The sequence below is a fragment of the Mustelus asterias genome, chromosome 2, assembly GCF_964213995.1.
Source record: "Mustelus asterias chromosome 2, sMusAst1.hap1.1, whole genome shotgun sequence".
Taxonomy (NCBI): domain Eukaryota; kingdom Metazoa; phylum Chordata; class Chondrichthyes; order Carcharhiniformes; family Triakidae; genus Mustelus; species Mustelus asterias.
Genome location: NC_135802.1, coordinates 152,680,665 through 152,700,289, shown reverse-complemented (window position 1 = coordinate 152,700,289; position 19,625 = coordinate 152,680,665). Strand labels below are relative to the sequence as shown.

Below are 19,625 nucleotides of genomic sequence, written 5' to 3'. Positions count from 1 at the left end.
TTTTGTATTTTTTTCCCGATGGAAGAAGGTGGAAGAGAGAATGTCTGTTATGCATGGGGTCCTTAATTAAGCTGGCTGCTTTGCTGAGGCAGCAGGAAGTGTAGACAAAGTCAATGGGTGGGAGGCTGGTTTGCATGATGGATTGGGCTACATTCACGACCTTTTGTAGTTCCTTGCGGTCTTGGGCAGAACAGGAGCCATACCAAGCTGTGACACAACCAGAATGGATGCTTTCTATGGTACATCTGTAAAGGTTGGTGAGAGTCGTAGCTGACATGCCAAATTTCCTTAGTCTTCTGAGAAAGTAGAGGCGTTGGTGGGCTTTCTTAACTATAGTGTATAGAATAAAATTTTTCCAATTTCCAAGGCCACATTTATACCTCAACTAACATGTTGAAACAGATTATCCAGTAACTCATCTCATTTCTGGTTTCTTTGACTTTGCTGTTTGTAAGTTGGCTGCCATGGTTCTCATGATGTGGAGATGCCGGCGTTGGACTGGGGTAAACACAGTAAGAAGTTTAACAACACCAGGTTTATTTGGTAGCAAAAGCCACACAAGCTTTCAGAGCTCCAAGCCCCTTCTTCAGATGAGTGGGAATTCTGTTCACAAACAGGGCATATAAAGACACAGACTCAATTTACATGAATAATAGTTGGAATGTGAATACTTACAGCTAATCAAGTCTTTAAGATACAAACAATGTGAGTAGAGAGAGCATCAAGACAGGCTAAAAGGATGTGTATTGTCTCCAGACAGGACAGCCATGGTTCTCGACATTGCAATAAATTTAAAAGTATGTAATTGGCTGTGAAGCCCTCTAGAATGCCATGAGTTTGGGGAAATGCTGTATAAATGTAAGTTACTTCACAGCGATAACATATTAAATCACATAGCACAATAATCCTGGCAATTGGGTTTTAACATGCATTAACATGGAACATCTTATACTGGGTATTGTTCCTAGATCTAGGCTTCACACCTTTGTTGCTTTGGGTGCCTTCATCACTGTGTCTAAATACATGTCTCACTGTCTTATATTGTTCTGTAAGTCTTCTCAAAGCGGGATTTCGACTTTCCTATTATTAGCCAGAGATTTTGTTTTGAGTTGTTGGCAGTGCTGGGGTAGGAATTTGAAAGGGTGTTCATCAACACTGATTGTTCAAATTAGATTTGCAGAGAAAACATTCAGTTACGATGAAATGGTGCTCCATTGCTTGTTCTGCCTTGGTAAGATCTGGGAAGTGTACACTATTTCTTGAATAACCTTTTTACAGCCTTGTTTTCCAGGGTGCTGCTGTGTCACCTTCCTGTAAATATTTTGGTCTTTTATTTCCTGAAACATCTTTAGTTCTTCTCTTGAGATCCTGCAACTCAGTTAGTAGTAACCATAGAATCCCTACAATGCAGAAAGAGGCCATTCAGCCCATTGGGTCTGCACCAAATCTCCAAAAGAGCAACCCACCCAGGCCCCCCCCTCTGCCGTATCCCCATAATCCCATGTATTTACCATGGCTCATCCACCTAACCTACACATCTCTGAACTGCGGGAGGAAACCGGAGCATCCGGAGGAAACCACCAGATGGTGGGGAGAATGTGCAAACTGCACACAGACAGTCACCCAAGGCCAGAATCGAACCCGGGTTCCTGGTGCTGTGAGGCAGCAGTGCTAACCACTGTGTGTAACCCTGCCTCTGAGCTGGAAGGCCCTGGGTTCAAAGTTCCTGCTCTAAGGACACGATGACCACAGAAGGGCTGGTTGCAGTGCATGGTTCAGTCAGCAAATCCTTCCAACACTCCACGTCATTTTCCTGGGGGAGAAAAGTGTATGAAGATATGTGAACCATGAATGGTTCTGTTTGCCATCTTGGTTTTCCTGATGCACACTGTTCTACAGCTGTCTTAATATCTCTGATCATGAATGTCTGGTAGATTAGATAGTACTGAGTTAGTGTGAAATCTGAAGCAGTCAAGGAGATTGGAAGGGATACGAGGACAGCAAGTTCAACCGTGAAGGTAAGGGGTTGTCGGTTTGGTCCTCTGGACTTGATTGTTTGTCTGTGAAACACTGAACAGGAAGTCAGAGAATGGAGACTCAAAAGGGACCTGCCATTTACTTTTATACCACCCATTTAACATGAATTGCATCAACTCCAAGAGCCATGGGCAACTGTTTAAATTGCTTTTGAAACCAGCAGAGGGAGCAAAACATGGAGATTAATTTCAATCAGTGGATGAGAAATTGGCTGAGACATGATTACCTGCAGTTTCTTGCTAATGTCTCATTGGCCATCATGGTGCCGATTATTGGCAGCTATCATTTAACCACTGGCGAGGGTAATGAGCAGGGATGGCATTTGGACAGTTCAACCCCTGTCATATTGCTTCCATCCAGTCAGCTGTTCTGGGGACACCCGCTCAACCTTACCACCTTATCCTTGATAACTTTGTCAGTGTGTTTTTTTAAAAATTAATTATTGCAAACTGACACCAGATAAAGAAGATGCTGTTTGCATCATTGTCTATTAAAATACTGTATATTTTAACCGCCCCCCCCCCCCCCCCCCCATGTTGAAAATTGCCAATTTCCTCATGATTACATTCAGGAAACTAGCCTTTTAAAATTGATATGCCCTCCACTGTCCGGTAGGGGAACTAGGGTTATGGAGAGAAGTCAGAAAAGTGGATTTAGTGAGCGTTGATTAGCCATGATATTATTCAATGGTTCGAGCCAATTTGAAGGGCTGAATGGCCTACTTCTGTTCCTATTTCTTATGGTGACTGAGGGATTTAACAGATTGTTAGGGATTAGGTGGGGTTGCATAGTGTAACATTGGTTTACATAGAGCATACAGCACCATTTGGTCCAAGCAGTCCGTGATTCAACTTGAGCCTCCTCCCACCCTTCCTCATTTAATTCTGCTAGTGATAACCCTGAATCTCCTTCTCCCTCATATGCCTATCCAGCCTCCTCTTGCATGCATCTATACTATTCACTTCAACCACCCATTGTGGTAGTGAGTTCTACATTCTCTGGGTAAAGAGGTTTCTGCTGAATTGTCTGGTTGTTATTTTGCTGGCTATCTTACATTGATGGATAGATAGGTGTCAGCATTGTTCAGGAATCAATGATAGGAAATACACTGTATAACATATTTCCCTCCTCTGCAGTTGTCACAATGCATACAGCCATAAATGGGGGTCAGATCATGTTTCTGCTCAACTGCTGGTCCAATTTTAGATGGATGTAATATAGGAAGGAGGGGAGTGAATTTGTTATATTGGATATCACTGCAACGTTTGAGCAAATTCAGCCAGTAGGTGCAATTTTAGCTTTGTTCCGAAATAACATAATTTCTAATTCTCACGTGGGGAAAAAAACACTTGCATTCACTTTTAGCTGCTCTTCGTTTTTTTCTGGATCCTGTTCTGGACTCTAAATGGCTCACTTACGTTTGTCCAGGATCTTCCACTGCTTGGATCAAAAGTGGCTTCTGACCACCCCTCCACTCTCTCAAGCGGATGGATAGAAGGACCCGAGGGGCAATGTTACCAATCGCAACTAATTCAAAAGTTGTCGCTGGAACCACCGTCTAATGAAGGATGATGCCTGCCTCGGAGCTGCTGTCTCTGTAGTCTCAGCAGTGCTGCTGACAAAGTTGGCCACTGCTGAGGCTGCAAGAGGGAGAGACTGCCTCCATGTTGAGGAGCTCTGGAAGGTGTGGGAAGAAATATTTTTAAAGCACTAGGGCAAGGCAGGCTCCAGGCGATCAGAGCGTTGAACTCTTCAACAGCAGCAGCTACAGGGGGCATTGCTGCCGGGGGGGGGGGGGGGGGGGGGGGGGGTCCCTTCCTTCACCCAGAGAACAGCTGAAAATGAAGGACTCCCACCTAGTGGCTTCCCCAACACAAGGGGGTTCCAGCCAAACAGCAGCAAAATGACAGGGGCGGAATGTGTCCATTAATTGGCCACTTCATTGAATTAATTGGCCACCTGCCTCGGGTTCCTGCTTGCAGAAATATCTCTTGGCAGCGAGAAGATGTCTCGCTTCCCTCCTAATGCCTTCCGCCACCACTTTATGAGCCTTCTTGCCACCCCAGCCCATCTCCAGGGGGCAGGTAAAATCCAATCCTCTATGTTCCTGGTGCATGCTGACACAGTATACCCACATGCTAACATGTTGACACGTCAGGGATTACTACACACATCTTCCTCAGCACCTGTTTTAGACTTGTCGCATACCCAATGCATTTTTTTTCCTTTTAGGTACAGTTCTTGGCAACATCGGCCTGCGTCGAGCCATGTGACTTGTCAGAGACACTGTGCCTTATACATGTGCTTCATTAAAGCTACATGATTCTTTACCCGTTGGGAACAAAAAAATGAACACTTAACAGTATACGACTAAAATGCGCGTGGCGTGAAGCTACCTGATTTGAGCGATGGAAGTATTTTGCAAAGTGAAATCATTCTGGCTAGAAGTCAGCCTTTGCCTTTTAGGTTACTTTTGGCACAAGTTCCGGACATTGATTAGCTGCAAACAACACAGACAGAAACATTCATGCCAAGAGCCACAGGTAGTAATTGATCTTTTACTGCATGTTTGAAGAATTGGCCTAGTTTCTAGCTGTAGTTCTGCCCACAGTAAGGTGCGGATGTTATTAGCAGTCTGCTGCTTTATGATCTAATCTGCTATACATGTTGAACAGAAACCATATTGTTGAATTGTTTAGAAACGGTTTCAAAATTAGGATTCAAATGATCGGTCGCGAGAATAATTAGCATTCCCTACTTTTTGGGTATTGGGGTAGGTGACAAATGTAAGTCTAGATAAACTAAGCCAGCAGAACATTATGCCAAGTGCTCATTGAAAGGATTTTTTTTTAAGCGAATGGACAGTATATATAAAATCACATATTGCACATGCTATTGCCCTGGAGGCTCTAGCTTAATCACTTAAATCAAATGAGACATACTATTTGGTAAATTGCCTTGCAAATAATCAGAAACATTGATGCACCAATCTGTCAATTTTCTTCTGTGCTAAGGGAAACCAGCAGTACTGTGTCTGTAAGCTATGCTGATTGACTCTTGGTATTTTGTATCCTGAAATAAAAGAAAGATATTATTGGTTAAAGGTGTGGAAAATGTAATGAAGGATAGTTACAACAGATCAGATTAAATGTGGGGTGCCTTTTCCTTGTGCAAAGTTAAACAAAAGCCCTTTTATGAAACTGCTATTACAAGACAATACAATAAATAAAAGTCTATACGTTAGCACACAGAAGAAAATACACTTTTTGAAGAGGCATTGCTATCTGTTAAGTCGTTTTGCTGGCTTAGTAAACAGGACGAAGATGTGACTTCTGGTGATTGTTACGCGCTAGAGTGGGTACTGTGAAATATTACAATCTTGATTTGTAGGAATAGTGAAGCATCCGGCATGGTGGTACAGTGGTTAACACTGCTGCCTCACAGCGCCAGGGACCCAGGTTCGATTCCTGGCTTGGGTCACTGTCTGTGTGGAGTCTGCATGTTCTCCCCGTGTCTGCGTGGGTTTCCTCCTGGTGCTACAGTTTCCACCCACAGTCCAAAAGACGTGCTAGTTAGGTGGATTGACCATGCTAAATTCTCCCTCTGTGTACTCGAACAGGCGCCAGAATGTGGTGATTAAGGGATTTTCACAGTAACTTCATTGCAGTGTTAATGTAGACCTACATGTGACACTAATAAATAAACTTTAGCACACGTTAAGTTATGAGGAGCGATCTGGGGCTGAACTTTACGTGCCCCTGATGCGTGTGTTTCCCATTTGGAAGTGGAGCGGGGGGACACAAAATGGATTGGGTACCCATCCCACCATCTTCCCACCCACCCTTTAACTCACTCCCGTAATATGGAAAGGAGGAGTGGGCAGGCGCTGAAATCGGCAGCCTGATTGCCAGATTTAAATAAACAATTTAGAGTCAATTAGGCTCATTAACAAGCATATTACCCCTGATAATATATTGCCCACTCTGCAATATGTTTGGCGTGGGAGCAGGCAGTCTGATTTTTTTTTTTGCATGAAAGGGCAGGAAGGAAGGGGCTCAATCATTTGGGGGCTGCCCTTTTGCCAAGTGTGGGGTGCCCTCCTGTTTGACCCAATTCCCGCTCCCCCACCCCCCCCACTTATCCACTCCCTCCCTCAAACCCATCCATTACCAAATCCATCCCTCCACCTTCTCCCTCACACAACCACACCCTCCCGGCCCAACAGCCAGCCATGGATGTACCTGCGGCGGGAATCCTAGGACTTGGGCTCCTCTCTTCAGCTGCAGTCCCAGCAGCCACTAACGCCTTCCTGGTGCTGCCTGAACTGGTGTAGCTGCTGGCCGATTGGATTGGTTCTCAGCTCCGGCAGCGGGACCTCCATCTGAATGAGGAGTGTAAGTCCCAAAAGGGCTGCGGCATGATTTGGCTTGGAGTGTGTTGGCTACATGCCAACATAGTTTTCCAGCATGGGCATTGTGGGGGTACTGTTGCCGTCCACACCTGCACCACAAATTATTCTGCTCTTGGAAAGGGCTGAATGGATTCCAGAGATGAAAATCTGTCAGTTTGACAAATGATTCAGAAAAGAGACCAGTTGTCCACCAACCAGCTTGCTGTCATCTATTAGGATCCCGGACCAGAACCCCAAAGTATATTATGAAGCCAGACTAGGTTGTAACAGTTTTTCTATTTTGGCATAAATGTGAGGAAAGGTGTAATTCTGATGACGAATTAGGGATCTTTTATCAAAACAAGCTTTATTAATAACACAATTTAAGTATAACTCTAACAAAATGAAGCAGCTTAACTCAACAGTTGAACAATCTCCAAACGTGAAAAGAAACAACTCTAATTTCTAATGTATCACTTCCAAATAAGCAACGTTTTTTAGACTTAAAACCTACTTTATATGTAGTTAGCAGTCACAAATATACTTGCTATGATGAGTGTAAACAGCCTTGGAGTTTTCAGAGAGACAGAGCTTTCAGAAGCCTGTAAAATTCTCCTCACTTCAACCAGAACACCCAAACTCCAACTCCTTTCTTCAAAAGCCTGAATCTTTTTTTCTATAGATTTAGGACTGCACATAAACCACAACATCATGTGGCCTTGTCAATCAGTCCAGTCTGAAATCTCGGGGAAACTTAAGTAAACAAAAGTCAATTAAGTCTACTTAACATAACCACTTACAAAGCTGAAATAAGAAATTATCCTGTTTCCCCAGCATCTGAGCTATATTCCTTACGGACATACCGACTACCTGTAGAAAAAATATGAATTTTAATCATTCTCCTGAAACATAAAAGCACACAACATATACACATATCATTTGCACACTTATCACACCCCCTTAAAAAAAAGAACCAACAATGTGAAAAAAACTCCCCCTTTTTCTAAAGCCTTTGGTTTTTTGTCACTCTATTAGTGCTCTGTAAGGTACATATCTTATTAAATCTAAGCATGCAAAGTTAAACAATAGTATCGTCCAGTTCAGTCTTTCTTTTCCAACATTGAGCGTTCCATCTTTTTATATCAAAGTCGTGATAAACAATCATGTTCTCTCATTCTGCTAATGCTCAACTCTCTGCAGTTGTTCAGCTACTTCCTCTTTCTTTTCAGAGGTCTCCTTCTGTTCTTGATCCTGCTTTGATTCCGAGTCCAAGCTCAGTTCCGTTGTCACGATTGTAAATCAATTCTGGTGATATCCTCAGAGTAAGAAGTTTAACAACACCAGGTTAAAGTCCAACAGGTTTATTTGGTAGCAAAAGCCACACAAGCTTTCGAGGCTCTGAGCCCCTTCTTCAGGTGAGTGGGAATTCTGTTCACAAACAGAACTTATAAGACACAGACTCAATTTACATGAATAATGGTTGGAATGCGAATACTTACAACTAATCCAGTCTTTAAGAAACAAAACAATGGGAGTGGAGAGAGCATCAAGACAGGCTAAAAAGATGTGTATTGTCTCCAGACAAGACAGCCAGTGAAACTCTGCAGGTCCACGCAACTGTGGGAGTTACAAATAGTGTGACATAAATTCTGATTCTAGGATCGCATGATAAAGACTCAGGAGGAAAAAAGCAGAAATATTTATGTGAAATAGTGTGACATAAACCCAATATCCCGGTTGAGGCCGTCCTTGTGTGTGCGGAACCTGGCTATCAGTTTCTGCTCCGCGACTCTGCGCTGTCGTGTGTCGCGAAGGCCGCCTTGGAGAACGCTTACCCGAATATCAGAGGCCGAATGCCCGTGACCGCTGAAGTGCTCCCCAACAGGAAGAGAACAGTCTTGCCTGGTGATTGTCGAGCGGTGTTCATTCATCCGTTGTCGCAGCGTCTGCATGGTCTCCCCAATGTACCATGCCTCGGGACATCCTTTCTTGCAGCGTATCAGGTAGACAACGTTGGCCGAGTTGCAAGAGTATGTACCGTGTACCTGGTGGATGGTGTTCTCACGTGAGATGATGGCATCTGTGTCGATGATCCGGCACGTCTTGCAGAGGTTGCTGTGGCAGGGTTGTGTGGTGTCTTGGTCACTGTTCTCCTGAAGGCTGGGTAGTTTGCTGCGGACAATGGTCTGTTTGAGGTTGTGCGGTTGTTTGAAGGCAAGAAGTGGGGGTTTATGTCACACTATTTCACATAAATATTTCTGCTTTTTTCCTCCTGAGTCTTTATCATGCGATCCTAGAATCAGAATTTATGTCACACTATTTGTAACTCCCACAGTTGCGTGGACCTGCAGAGTTTCACTGGCTGTCTTGTCTGGAGACAATACACATCTTTTTAGCCTGTCTTGATGCTCTCTCCACTCCCATTGTTTTGTTTCTTAAAGACTGGATTAGTTGTAAGTATTCGCATTCCAACCATTATTCATGTAAATTGAGTCTGTGTCTTATAAGTTCTGTTTGTGAACAGAATTCCCACTCACCTGAAGAAGGGGCTCAGAGCCTCGAAAGCTTGTGTGGCTTTTGCTACCAAATAAACCTGTTGGACTTTAACCTGGTGTTGTTAAACTTCTTACTGTGTTTACCCCAGTCCAACGCCGGCATCTCCACATCATGATATCCTCAGAGACCAGGACCAGATCTGGAGGGTAAAACTTTACATTGAATGCAAACTGCTACAAACCACTTCGGATTTGGTTTTTAATAACCTTCGCTGAGTCCAACCAGTACTTTTGATTTTCAGAGTCCCGAAATGTCAAACCGAAGTAATCTTTTTCCAGAAAGTTGAGCTGCTCACTGACTTGGTCAAAGAGAGCCTGTCCCATGGCATGTTTTTTTTAACCTCACATGTGTGTTCAGGGCCATCCAGAAGGGTCACTTTATCCCTGTCCCTTTTCCTTTGAAATGACTTTAGTTGCTCTGTTAGGTGGTCCAATTCTCCCTTCTGTTGTGAAATGGTGTGCTCAAAAGTCTTTCCAGAGTCTCCAATTTTTAGCTTCAGGTTATGATTTTCTTCTTGTCGATGCTGGCATTTCTCCCTCATTGTGCTATTTTGTTCCTCAATCTCCAACTTGAAATCACATGACTGCTGGCTGATCTATATTTTCCCTCTCATAGATGATGAGCTGCTGTTGGCAGTCCTGCAGTTTATGCTCAGTTAACTTCAGCTTAGGAACAGGCTCCAAATCAGTCAACCTTTTCTTCATCTGTCTCCACAGCTGCTCACTTTCCTTATTCACATCATCTTCGAGTAACTGTTCTCCTTCCCTGCCTTCGCCACGTTCATGTTGCACTCACCTGCCTCCATTCGTGTCTTCATTAGCTGAGATTTGTAACTATCTACCAGCCTTTTGTAGTGTTTGATTGAGGGCAGTGGTTAGGCTCTCTTTTCATCCTCTTCCCCAGATTGTGGATAACTGCACTAAACAGCAGCTGCTATGTCGTCTTAGGAACGTGCAAGCTCCCACATGTTCATTTCCAATTCCTATTCCTTTCGTTCATTCCAATTAATTTCCTATTCATTTCCAAGATAGCGCTGGAGCGAGGCAACTTCTTACAAGCTGTCGCCAGCATATCCTCTAATTCTATTTTTTAAAACTTAACTCTAACATGTGCTCTGATCAGTGGAGAATGACAATCATACTGAGACCATCTGTGAGCGGGGTTATGAGTGAAGGCTTGCCAGTGGCATCCTCTACCCTGTCCATTTTACCATTTCCCCAGGTAAAACTCCAGGTTTTAATGCTGGAGTGGTCATTGTCCTTGTGAGCTGGTAAACAAGGAGAGAGTCTTTCCTGCCCTCTCTACATTGCCATCAGTCCATTAGCACTGTGGGTTCTCCCACACTAATGACTTTACTCTTTGGCCCACAGAAAATAATGAGAAGGGAACAAACATACATTGTTGAATTAAGGGAAAATTTAAAAAAGTTGAAGAAAATAAGCCTTCATGCGAACAGTGTTATTTATGAATGTTCACAGTGAGAGAGCGGCCCTTAAGAACAACACAAGCAACAGGGGCAGAGCAGCTAAGTACAGCTGGACACAGGAGATGCAGTCAATTGGCAATGTCTAAAGTGAGTGTTAAGTGGGATAAGGGAGGAAAACAGAAAGGTGGATTGAACTGAGGGAATAATTGTTTCATTATTTACATCATGGGCAGCATTAAAAGCCAGACAGCCCCTTAAAGGATCACTGAACAGAAACAGTGGTTGTCAGGAAATGACCGACGTGCCAAATGAATTCTTCACGTCAGTCTTCCCGAATGAAGACCATGGACAAATTCCAGATTGCATCAGGTTGGCTCTGAAGTCTGCTGGAGAAGCCAGTAATGCTTGTGTTGGACAGAAAATCAAAAAAAACCCAATACTCAAAGAAAAGAAAGAAAATAAATATAATAATATACATTGTACATAAGGATGGGAATATAGCATACTCAACAAACAGCGGAATGAGACATGAGTTAGGGAAATCTAGACTAGTCAGCCTGGGATCAGAAGTCAGAAAAGTGCCCATAGCACTTCAAGACACTATTAATCTTCCTGTAAATGGCCTATTTTTGGATTTTTCCTTCAGAAAAATAGAAAGAAAACAGTTTTCAACTGACATAGCTCCTTATCACATCTCCAGGATATCTATACAATGAATGATTCACTTTTATGTGCAATTCCTATAGTTATGTAGGAAAATATAACAGTCTTTACACAGCTAGATCACACAACAGTAAACGAATCAATGACCAAATAATATTTTTGTTGATGCTGTTTGACGGTTGAATGCTGACCTGGTTACCGGGGCAACTCTCTGCTCTTGTATGTGTTGTGCCATAGGATCTTTGTACGATTATCTGTGTAAGTAGCAATTAAGTGCTTCTGACCAAGTGGCACTCCCTCAGTGCTGCGCTGATGTGCCAAACTATATTGTGCTCTCAGGCTCACTGGAGGACCTGAACATTCAGACCTAACAATTGAGCCAAGTTGCCACTATGCAACAGAAAATAGGTAAGGTCACCTCAATTACTGATCATCCATTAAAGTACTCAGTTAAGGAAAACCAGTAATAACCACGATAAACACCCGAGCGTGACACTTGATACTTGAAAAGGATTAATATCAGGGAAGCCTGACTGCAAACATTGGGCAAATTTCTGATGGGCGAAGTCAGGACCAGAGATTGTTGTATATTCATGTGGTTAGCACTGCTGCCTCACAGCACCAGGGACCTGGGTTCAATTCCCGGCTTGGGTCACTGCCTTGTGGAGTTTGCACGTTCTCCCGTGTCTGCGTGGGTTTCCTCCGAGTGCTCCGGTTTCCTCCCACATTCCAAAGATGTGCGGGTTAGGTTGATTGGCCATGATAAATTGCCCCTTAATGTCAGGGGGATTAGGAGGGTAAATAGGTGGGGTTACGGGAATAGGGGATGTGTGGGGTTACGGGGATAAGGGGACCTGGGTACGATTGTTGTCAATGTAGGCTCGATGGGGCAAATGGCCTCCTTCTGCAATGTAGATTCTATTTGAAATGCGTGTCAATAAATTAGATAAGCCTGGAAGGAAGTTACTTGGAAGGAAGCAACTCAATCTCAGAACCAATATGGAATTGGATACAGCGATATGCTGAAGATATAAAAGAGACAACAATTGAGAAATCCATGTGCAACCTTTAAGCAAGAGACATCCAGAGTTTTCAATATATTACGAAGGCAAACCTATTCATACAATATTCTCAATTGTATTGGTGAGGTTGAAACGGAATGCTATTTAAGTTGGAGTAAGTTTTATTTAAGCGCATGGGGGCGGAATTCTTCGGCCATTCACACCGGCAGCATTTTCTGGTCCCTTGCTCTGGATGGAGATTTGGCTGAGCATCAAAATCTCTGTCCTCGCTTGCCGGTAAGATTGCAGTCATGGCCTCTTTGACACAACATGTATGTAACTAAGAATTGTAAAACCATACAAATATGAATATCTTCTCAAAAATCATTGGTTTGTGTTGCAGAGGATCTTGTGCCAGTAAAACTCCTCATGGATACGGTTTTCTCTCTGCATAATTTGGGAGTGGCATTTATAACTGAAGTACAAATGTTGCACCAAATGGTACATCTGCTTTCCAATATGCACCACTACAGAGATTATGACCCACACACATTTTACTTCATAACCAGTCACCTGGCATGCAGGAAATAGCACTAGAAGTACAGGAACATAAAGTGGAGAGAAAAGTCCCATCAGCCAAGGAACAAGAGGGCACGGGAGGCCATTTGACACATCATACTTCAGAGCACCAGATGAGGTAGAATACATCTAAGAGCAAGTTCAGTAACGTTGTGCAGTACCTTTCTAAATGGGAGCACAGGTTGGAAATTTGGCTGATGGAGTTAGAGTCATAGAGTAATACAGCATGGAAACAGGCCCTTCGGCCCAACCGTGCCCTCCCAGCGAGTCCCAATTGCCTGTGTTTGGCCCATATCCCTCTAATCCTTTCCCCATCCATGTACTTATCCAAATGCTTTTTAAATGTTGTTATTGAACCTGCCTCAACCACTTCGTCTGGCAGCTCATTCCATATACGAACAACCCTCTGAGAAAAAGCTACCCTTCAGGTCCCTTTTAAATCTTTCCCCTCTCACCTTAGACCTGTGCCCTCCAGTTTTCAATTCCACTACCCTGGGAAAAAGACTATGTTCATCCTATCTACGCCCTCATGATTTTACACGCCTCAATAAGGTCACCCCTCATTCTCCTACATTCCAAGTAATAAAGCCCTAGCCTGGCCAACTACTCCATCAAGTGAGATTCCTCTCCAGCAGTATAGCATTGTTAACACATGTAGTCAATTTTGCAATGTTGCAGAATATAGATTACATCAACTCGCTCAGATTCAATCTATGTTGAACAGAAAGGCAGCAAGAAATCTGTTATACAGGGATCATGTGATCCCTAGGGCTCTGTTCCTTCTTCACATTAATGAGCGACTTCACTTATCATTCAATCCGATCCAACCTTTCATTACTCTACATGTAGTTACCTTTTTCAGATTATGTATAGTACCCACTGTGGAATCTTCACTAGCTCACCGATGACCCGATGTTGATACCAGAGATGAGGGGTGTAGCTTATGAGGGGAGATTGAACAGATTGGGTCTGTACTCGTTGGAGTTTAGAAGGCTGAGGGGTGATCTTATAGAGACATATAAGATAATGAAGGGGCTGGATAGGGTAGAGGTAGAAAGATTCTTTCCACTTAGAAGGGAAACCAGAACTGGAGGGCACAGCCTCAAAATAAGTGGGGGCCGGTTCAGAACAGAGTTGAGGGGGAACTTCTTCTCTCAGAGGGTAGTGAATCTCTGGAATTCACTGCCCTTTGAAGTGGTGGAGGCTACCTCGTTGAATATGTTTAAATCATGGGTAGATAGATTTCTGATCGTTAAGGGATATGGGGAGCAGACGGGTAAGTGGAACTGCTTTGCTTCAGATCAGCCATGATCTTGTTGAATGGCGGGGCAGGCTCGAGGGGCTAGATGGCCTACTCCTGCTCCTATTTCTTATGTTCTTATGACCCAACAGGGGACAGTAATGGAAATTACACTGACCATAGCTGTAACACAATCCTGCCCCTGAGGCTTGCAGGAATTGGAGTAGGATTATCGTCATAAGGAAAGGAATGCTTGGCCGGGGTTAGTGATGCCATTCTATCTGGTGGATCCATGTCAACCTTCAGCTTATGCAGGCAAGTGTAGTGTCATGGGTAGGCCATGAAAGAATAGTGAAAACCTTGTCTGACTTTAAAACACAGAACCTTAATGATATTTTGTTCTGTGCTCTCCTTAAAGGCATTTGTCCACTAATTGCCAAACTCCAAACTATGTATTCTTGTTGAATGTGGATAATTCCTGCACTAGAGATGCTGCAGTGTAGTTGCAATCAAGAACATTTAAGAAATCTATGAGAGGAAATATTCGTGTTACCTTGAACTATACATTATATTTCTTAATTTATTTTGCACCCACACCTATTGATTTGTGTCTTTCATCGATATATTTACTTGGTAAGAAAAAAGTTAAGTATAGAACTGAATAATCAGTTGATACACTTATTCAATTTTATTAAGCAGCAGCGCACATGACAGGAATATACTTAAATACTGGTGGCATTGGTGTATAATTAATGGCTTGCATTAGAGAATAATGGACAGACTGTATGTTTGATGGAATTCACATGGACAAGAGAAGTTCCTTATGTTGCTCTCAATTTGTTGCATTGGTGAGAGGGCATTATGTAGGAAAGTTACCTGGGTAAGAACATCGATAGAGCAGCCATAGTCGCTGAGGACCCTTTCAATTTTAGCATGATGATTTTGTACAATCCAACTGCAACTTCCCTGGCCATCACTCTTTTGATACATTTAGCAAGTTAATCAGGATTAATATATTCTTTCCTAAATGTAGGAATATATCGTTCTTTCTTTCATTTCAACCTTGGACACGTTCAAAATTCTCAAAGCTGTTGTTAGCACCCAAATCACATGTCATTGTGGCCTCATCCACAGAATCCCTATAATGCAAAAGGAGCCATTCGGCCCATCGAGCCTGCACCAGCAACAATCCTGCCCAGGCCCTATCCCCTTAACCCCACATATTTACCCTGACACTAAGTGGCAATTTAGCATGGCCAATCAACCTAACCTGCACATCTTTGCACTGTGGGAAGGAACCAGAGCACCTGAAGGAAACTCACGCAGACACGGTTTATAATGTGCAAACTCCACACAGACAGTAACCCGACGCCGGAATTGAACTCGGATCCCTGACTCTGAGGCAGCAGTGCTAACTACTGTGCCACAGTGCCGCCCAAATCACACATCATTCATGGTCAGTAGTATAAGTTTTCTACTGGTGTTCCTAGACTTACATTTTGGACCTTTGTAATTATTCTCTTGGACACTTTAGCAAATCATTTTCATTACCTTGGATGTTTCCAAAGCTTTTGACAAGTTGTAGACACTGCACTTTTAAACAGGTTTCCATAACACGGTTTCACACAAAGCTATGTTGACGACTTTAAACACTTGTCAGGATCTGCTTCTCCGCCTGTTGGCTAAGATCAAGCGTCAGTTCAAGCCCAAGGTGGGGGTGAAATGACTTATTTTGTCAACTTGGATCTTGTATGTCTCTCCTGTGGGGACCATGAAGTGTTTTCAATTTGAATTTGGTTTTTGGAGCAAGCAAGGAGATAGATCCTGGTCTGCCTGGTCCACTCCACACATTGGCTATGTAACTTTAAAGATGTAGCAATAAAAAACGCCGGTTTACACTGGACATTGGGGGGAAGCGGGGGGTGGGGGTGGTCAGGGTTGCAGACAAGAGGAATTTGGGTCATTGATCTGTAGTCTTGGAAATAAACCCAAGGAAAATATTCACCTCAAATTTATCCTTTCCTCAACATGCAACTTAATTAATGCAATTAATAACCGCCTCCACCAAACTCTCAGGCAGAACATTCCCTAACCACTCCCTGCATGAAACCATTTTAGTTATTCAGAAATTTTATGGGTTACCTTGATCTTCACATCCGAGTCTCCAACATGCATTCCTCTTGCATGAATACCTCAGAGTCATAGAGGTTTAGAGCATGGAAACAGGCCCTTCGGCCCAACTTGTCCATGCTGCCCTTTTTAAAAAAAAAACCCTAAGCTAGTCCCAATTGCCCGCATTTGGCCCATATCCCTCTATACCCATCATACCCATGATGTCACTACCTCACTAGAGTACTATGATGTAAAACTTACCCTTGACTCTTTTCCCACTAATCTTACCTTTCCCAAACCCACTAGCTTTTTCCTAGATCTGTCTGTAAAATGGTCATTCATCCCGTTTTAAACCAGATAGTTCAGTTTTCACTGGACTGTCCCCTGGGCAGCACCCATTTTGAATTGGATGCCTTATTGTCCGGTATCTTTAAACCGCCTAGATCCTCAGCGTCTAGGCAAAGCATTTAAAGTCAAAAGCATTACCTGTGGACCAGTCTAGGAACATTCTCAGGCCATCTAGGCAGGCAGTGGTGATGGGTGTGTCCGAGTGTGTGTCCTTTTGTAATGCCCTCACGCTCCTTGTCATACAAGTACACAGAGGCATGCACTATCTGCTATGTGAAGACTGAATGCAGTGTGTGAGCAGGCTGCTAAAAAACAGATTGAAAGCTTTACTAGTATTTCTGTAATCTGCTTTAGCTTCTCCAAGCTTCTTCATAGACTGGGAATGTGCAAGTTCTCAAGTTCAACTTGCTCTGAGACACATGGGTTCATTATGTTCTGTATTTCATTTTAACACAAAAAAGGGCACATGCCTGTGTGCATGGGGGCTGACAAGGGTGTCTGGTATTCCTGAGGTCAACCAGTGGTCACCCTATCTGTCTATCTTCATATCCATCACCTCCTCCACGAAATCCAACCTGCAATCAATGATGTCAGTCATTGAAATCAACTACCATGCCTATTCTTTTATCAAAAAGGCTCTCCCAACACAACTCTCACACCCCTTGATAGGTTATAAGTAAAAATTTGTCATCTGATAAATCCTCTTGTCTCTATCTACCACCTTTTCCCTCTTTGTTATAATCTTTCTTGTCTTCCTCTATATTATCATTATTTTAAAAGCCAGCCTTCCTCTGAAATTGGCTCACATGTTCCATCTAAGCTGGGAATATACAATGGTCGATATGCTTCCACCTCCTACAATGCGTGGAAATCAGCTCATTGCGCAATTCCTAGTCAAAATTCATTCTATCCCAGAATATCAGAACTGTGTAACTGCTAACACTTTCCTTTTCTTTTTTTAAATTTTCTCATTAAATCCAAACTTTCTGTTGCCCAGTTACTACTTTCTGGCTCACATCATCCCCACTTTACAATCTTGATGTTAGCCCTGCATAAGTCTTTCACTTAAGTTAGCAAATATTTTTTTTAATGTAATTCTGGCTGTAGCCTAAAATCCATGATTCGAGTTAAGGAGCAGAACTTGGGGCGGCACGGTGGTTAGCACAGCTGCCTCATAGCAGCAGGGACCCGGGTTCGATCTTGGCTTGGGCCACTGTCTGTGGCGTTTGTATGTTCTCCCCCTATCTGCATGGGCTTCCTAGGGTGCTCCGATTTCCTCCCACAATCCAAAGATGTGTGGGTTAGGTTGATTGGCCATGACAAATTGCCCCTTAATGTCCCAAGATGTGCAGGTTAGGAGGATTAGCAGAATTAATATGTGGAGTTGCAATGATTGGGGCGGGGGGAGGTGTTGTGCGAGGAGGGGGGGGGGGGGGGGGGAGTAAGATGCCCTGTTGGAAAGTCAGTGCAGTTTCATTGGGCTAAATTACCTCCAACTGCACAGTGGGAATTCTACAATTCTATGAGATTTTAGCCCTTTACTGCAGAGACTGGAATAAACCTAGGTTGTTCTTCTTTAGGTCTTGGTAAGATGATGTAATTTTTTACCCTGTGCGGGACAAGGGGGCAGATCCTAAGTTTTATTCAGCTGGAATATGGATTGAGCCCCATATTGGTGGTGTAAATCTGATTGATATATTGGCTGTCTGGTTCAACCGAGCTATTCAACCTCTCAAATGTAGGTTAGGGGATGTAAAATGTGTAAGAGTATGGGACTGTTTGGGATTTGGAGGTCAGTTTACAATGGTGCCACACTTAATTAGCCTAGAAATTGGATTGTGCCAAAATCAGGGAGTGATTTGAGGGTGCACACTGCAAGTGCCTAAAGGGGCATCAGGCCGGGATTTAATGTGGAACTGTGCGGAGGACTTCCTTTAAGGATTACTGGTTTGACTATCAAACTTAAGAGACTGCATGATCTGATTTTGTGGAAGTCGAGATCTCAAAGAGACATTACAATGGCCCAAACATCTGTTCCAGGCATACACACTGAATGTTTATGGAGGGCGTGAATTATCTTGCCATTTCTAAGTCATCAAGTTTGTTTTTGTCAAAGGGTTTTGTGACTTAGTTTGCATCCTTAGTTCCTGGAACTGCCTCATGCAGCCTATTTGAGTTTGAAATGTAAATAGTCTGATTGACACCTCAGGCTTTCTGTGGTCATATGAACATGCCATGAACCCATCTCTGGAGGCAGACAGATCAAGATCAGTTCAATAAAAGCCTCTCACAAAAGCACACTAAAGAGGTACAGCTGTCCTTATACTTGCAACATGGTGTCAGATTGGAATAGATTTCTGATTCCTGCAAAAAGAGCAGAGATAAAAGAAAAGCACACACAGGCTGCAAGTGAAATTGCTGGCTGCAGAAAAAAAAGGACAAAAGAAGAGCACACACAGGTTGCAAGTGAAATTACTGGCTGTAGGGAAAAAATAAACACACACAAATGCTACAAGTAAATATTGAGTGAATAGAAAATGATGAGGTCAGTTTTCCAATTCCATCTCCAGTCCAGTTAAAAAATAATGTATGGCAAACTGTCAGTTTTTCTAATTACAATGGTAAAACTATGAGATTGCAACAGAATTAATTAAGAAATCTGAAATGATGAGAGTAACTACACTTTTAAAACTACTGGGGAGGGGTATGCTACAAAGTATACTACCCTACATCTAACAGACCAGCAAAGAACAAAGACGAAGGAGATTTTGAAAGTCTTGAACACAAGACAGAACCCTGAATGATGGTTATATATGAACTATATAAATTGCAAAGCCCTATGGGCGTGATCTTATTGGCTCGCCATTCCAGTCAATCGCCAATGCCTGGTTTCTCGCCTTTCCCGATCGTACCGGCAGTGTTTTGCGAAGCTGATTTCAATATTAATGACATCATTTAAATGTCATTAGTGAGTCCTGAATGCTATCTTCTGGGCTCACTTGCTCTTACCTGCTCGCCAGTCGAAGTCCTCACCGGTGAGGATCATACATGGTCCCCACCAATGGGAACCAGATGTGATGGCCATGCCAGTGCTACCAGAGGCCATTGCAGCCCCCGGGTGGCCTGGGGCAGGGCCAGGCAGTGCCATGGGGCAGTGACAGCCTGGCAGTGCTTGCCTGGCACTTCCCACCAGGCATCTGGCAGTGCCAAGGGAGCATGACCTAAGGGGATGGGGTGTGAGAGGGTGGGGCCTAAGGGGGCAGGGCCTGAGGG

The 19,625-nt window shown here is 43.3% G+C and overlaps 1 protein-coding gene across 1 annotated transcript in view; it reads left to right on the top strand.

Annotated features, from left to right (window-relative positions):
* The first annotated feature begins 4,294 nt into the window (after positions 1 to 4,294).
* Positions 4,295 to 19,625, top strand: part of mylk4b (myosin light chain kinase family, member 4b) — a 105,934-nt gene continuing 90,603 nt past the window's right edge. Inside the window, exon 1 of the mRNA XM_078198584.1 lies at positions 4,295 to 4,580. Within this exon, the coding sequence (XP_078054710.1) occupies positions 4,446 to 4,580 (135 nt within the window). The 5' untranslated portion in view covers positions 4,295 to 4,445. The remainder of the gene's footprint in view (positions 4,581 to 19,625) is intronic.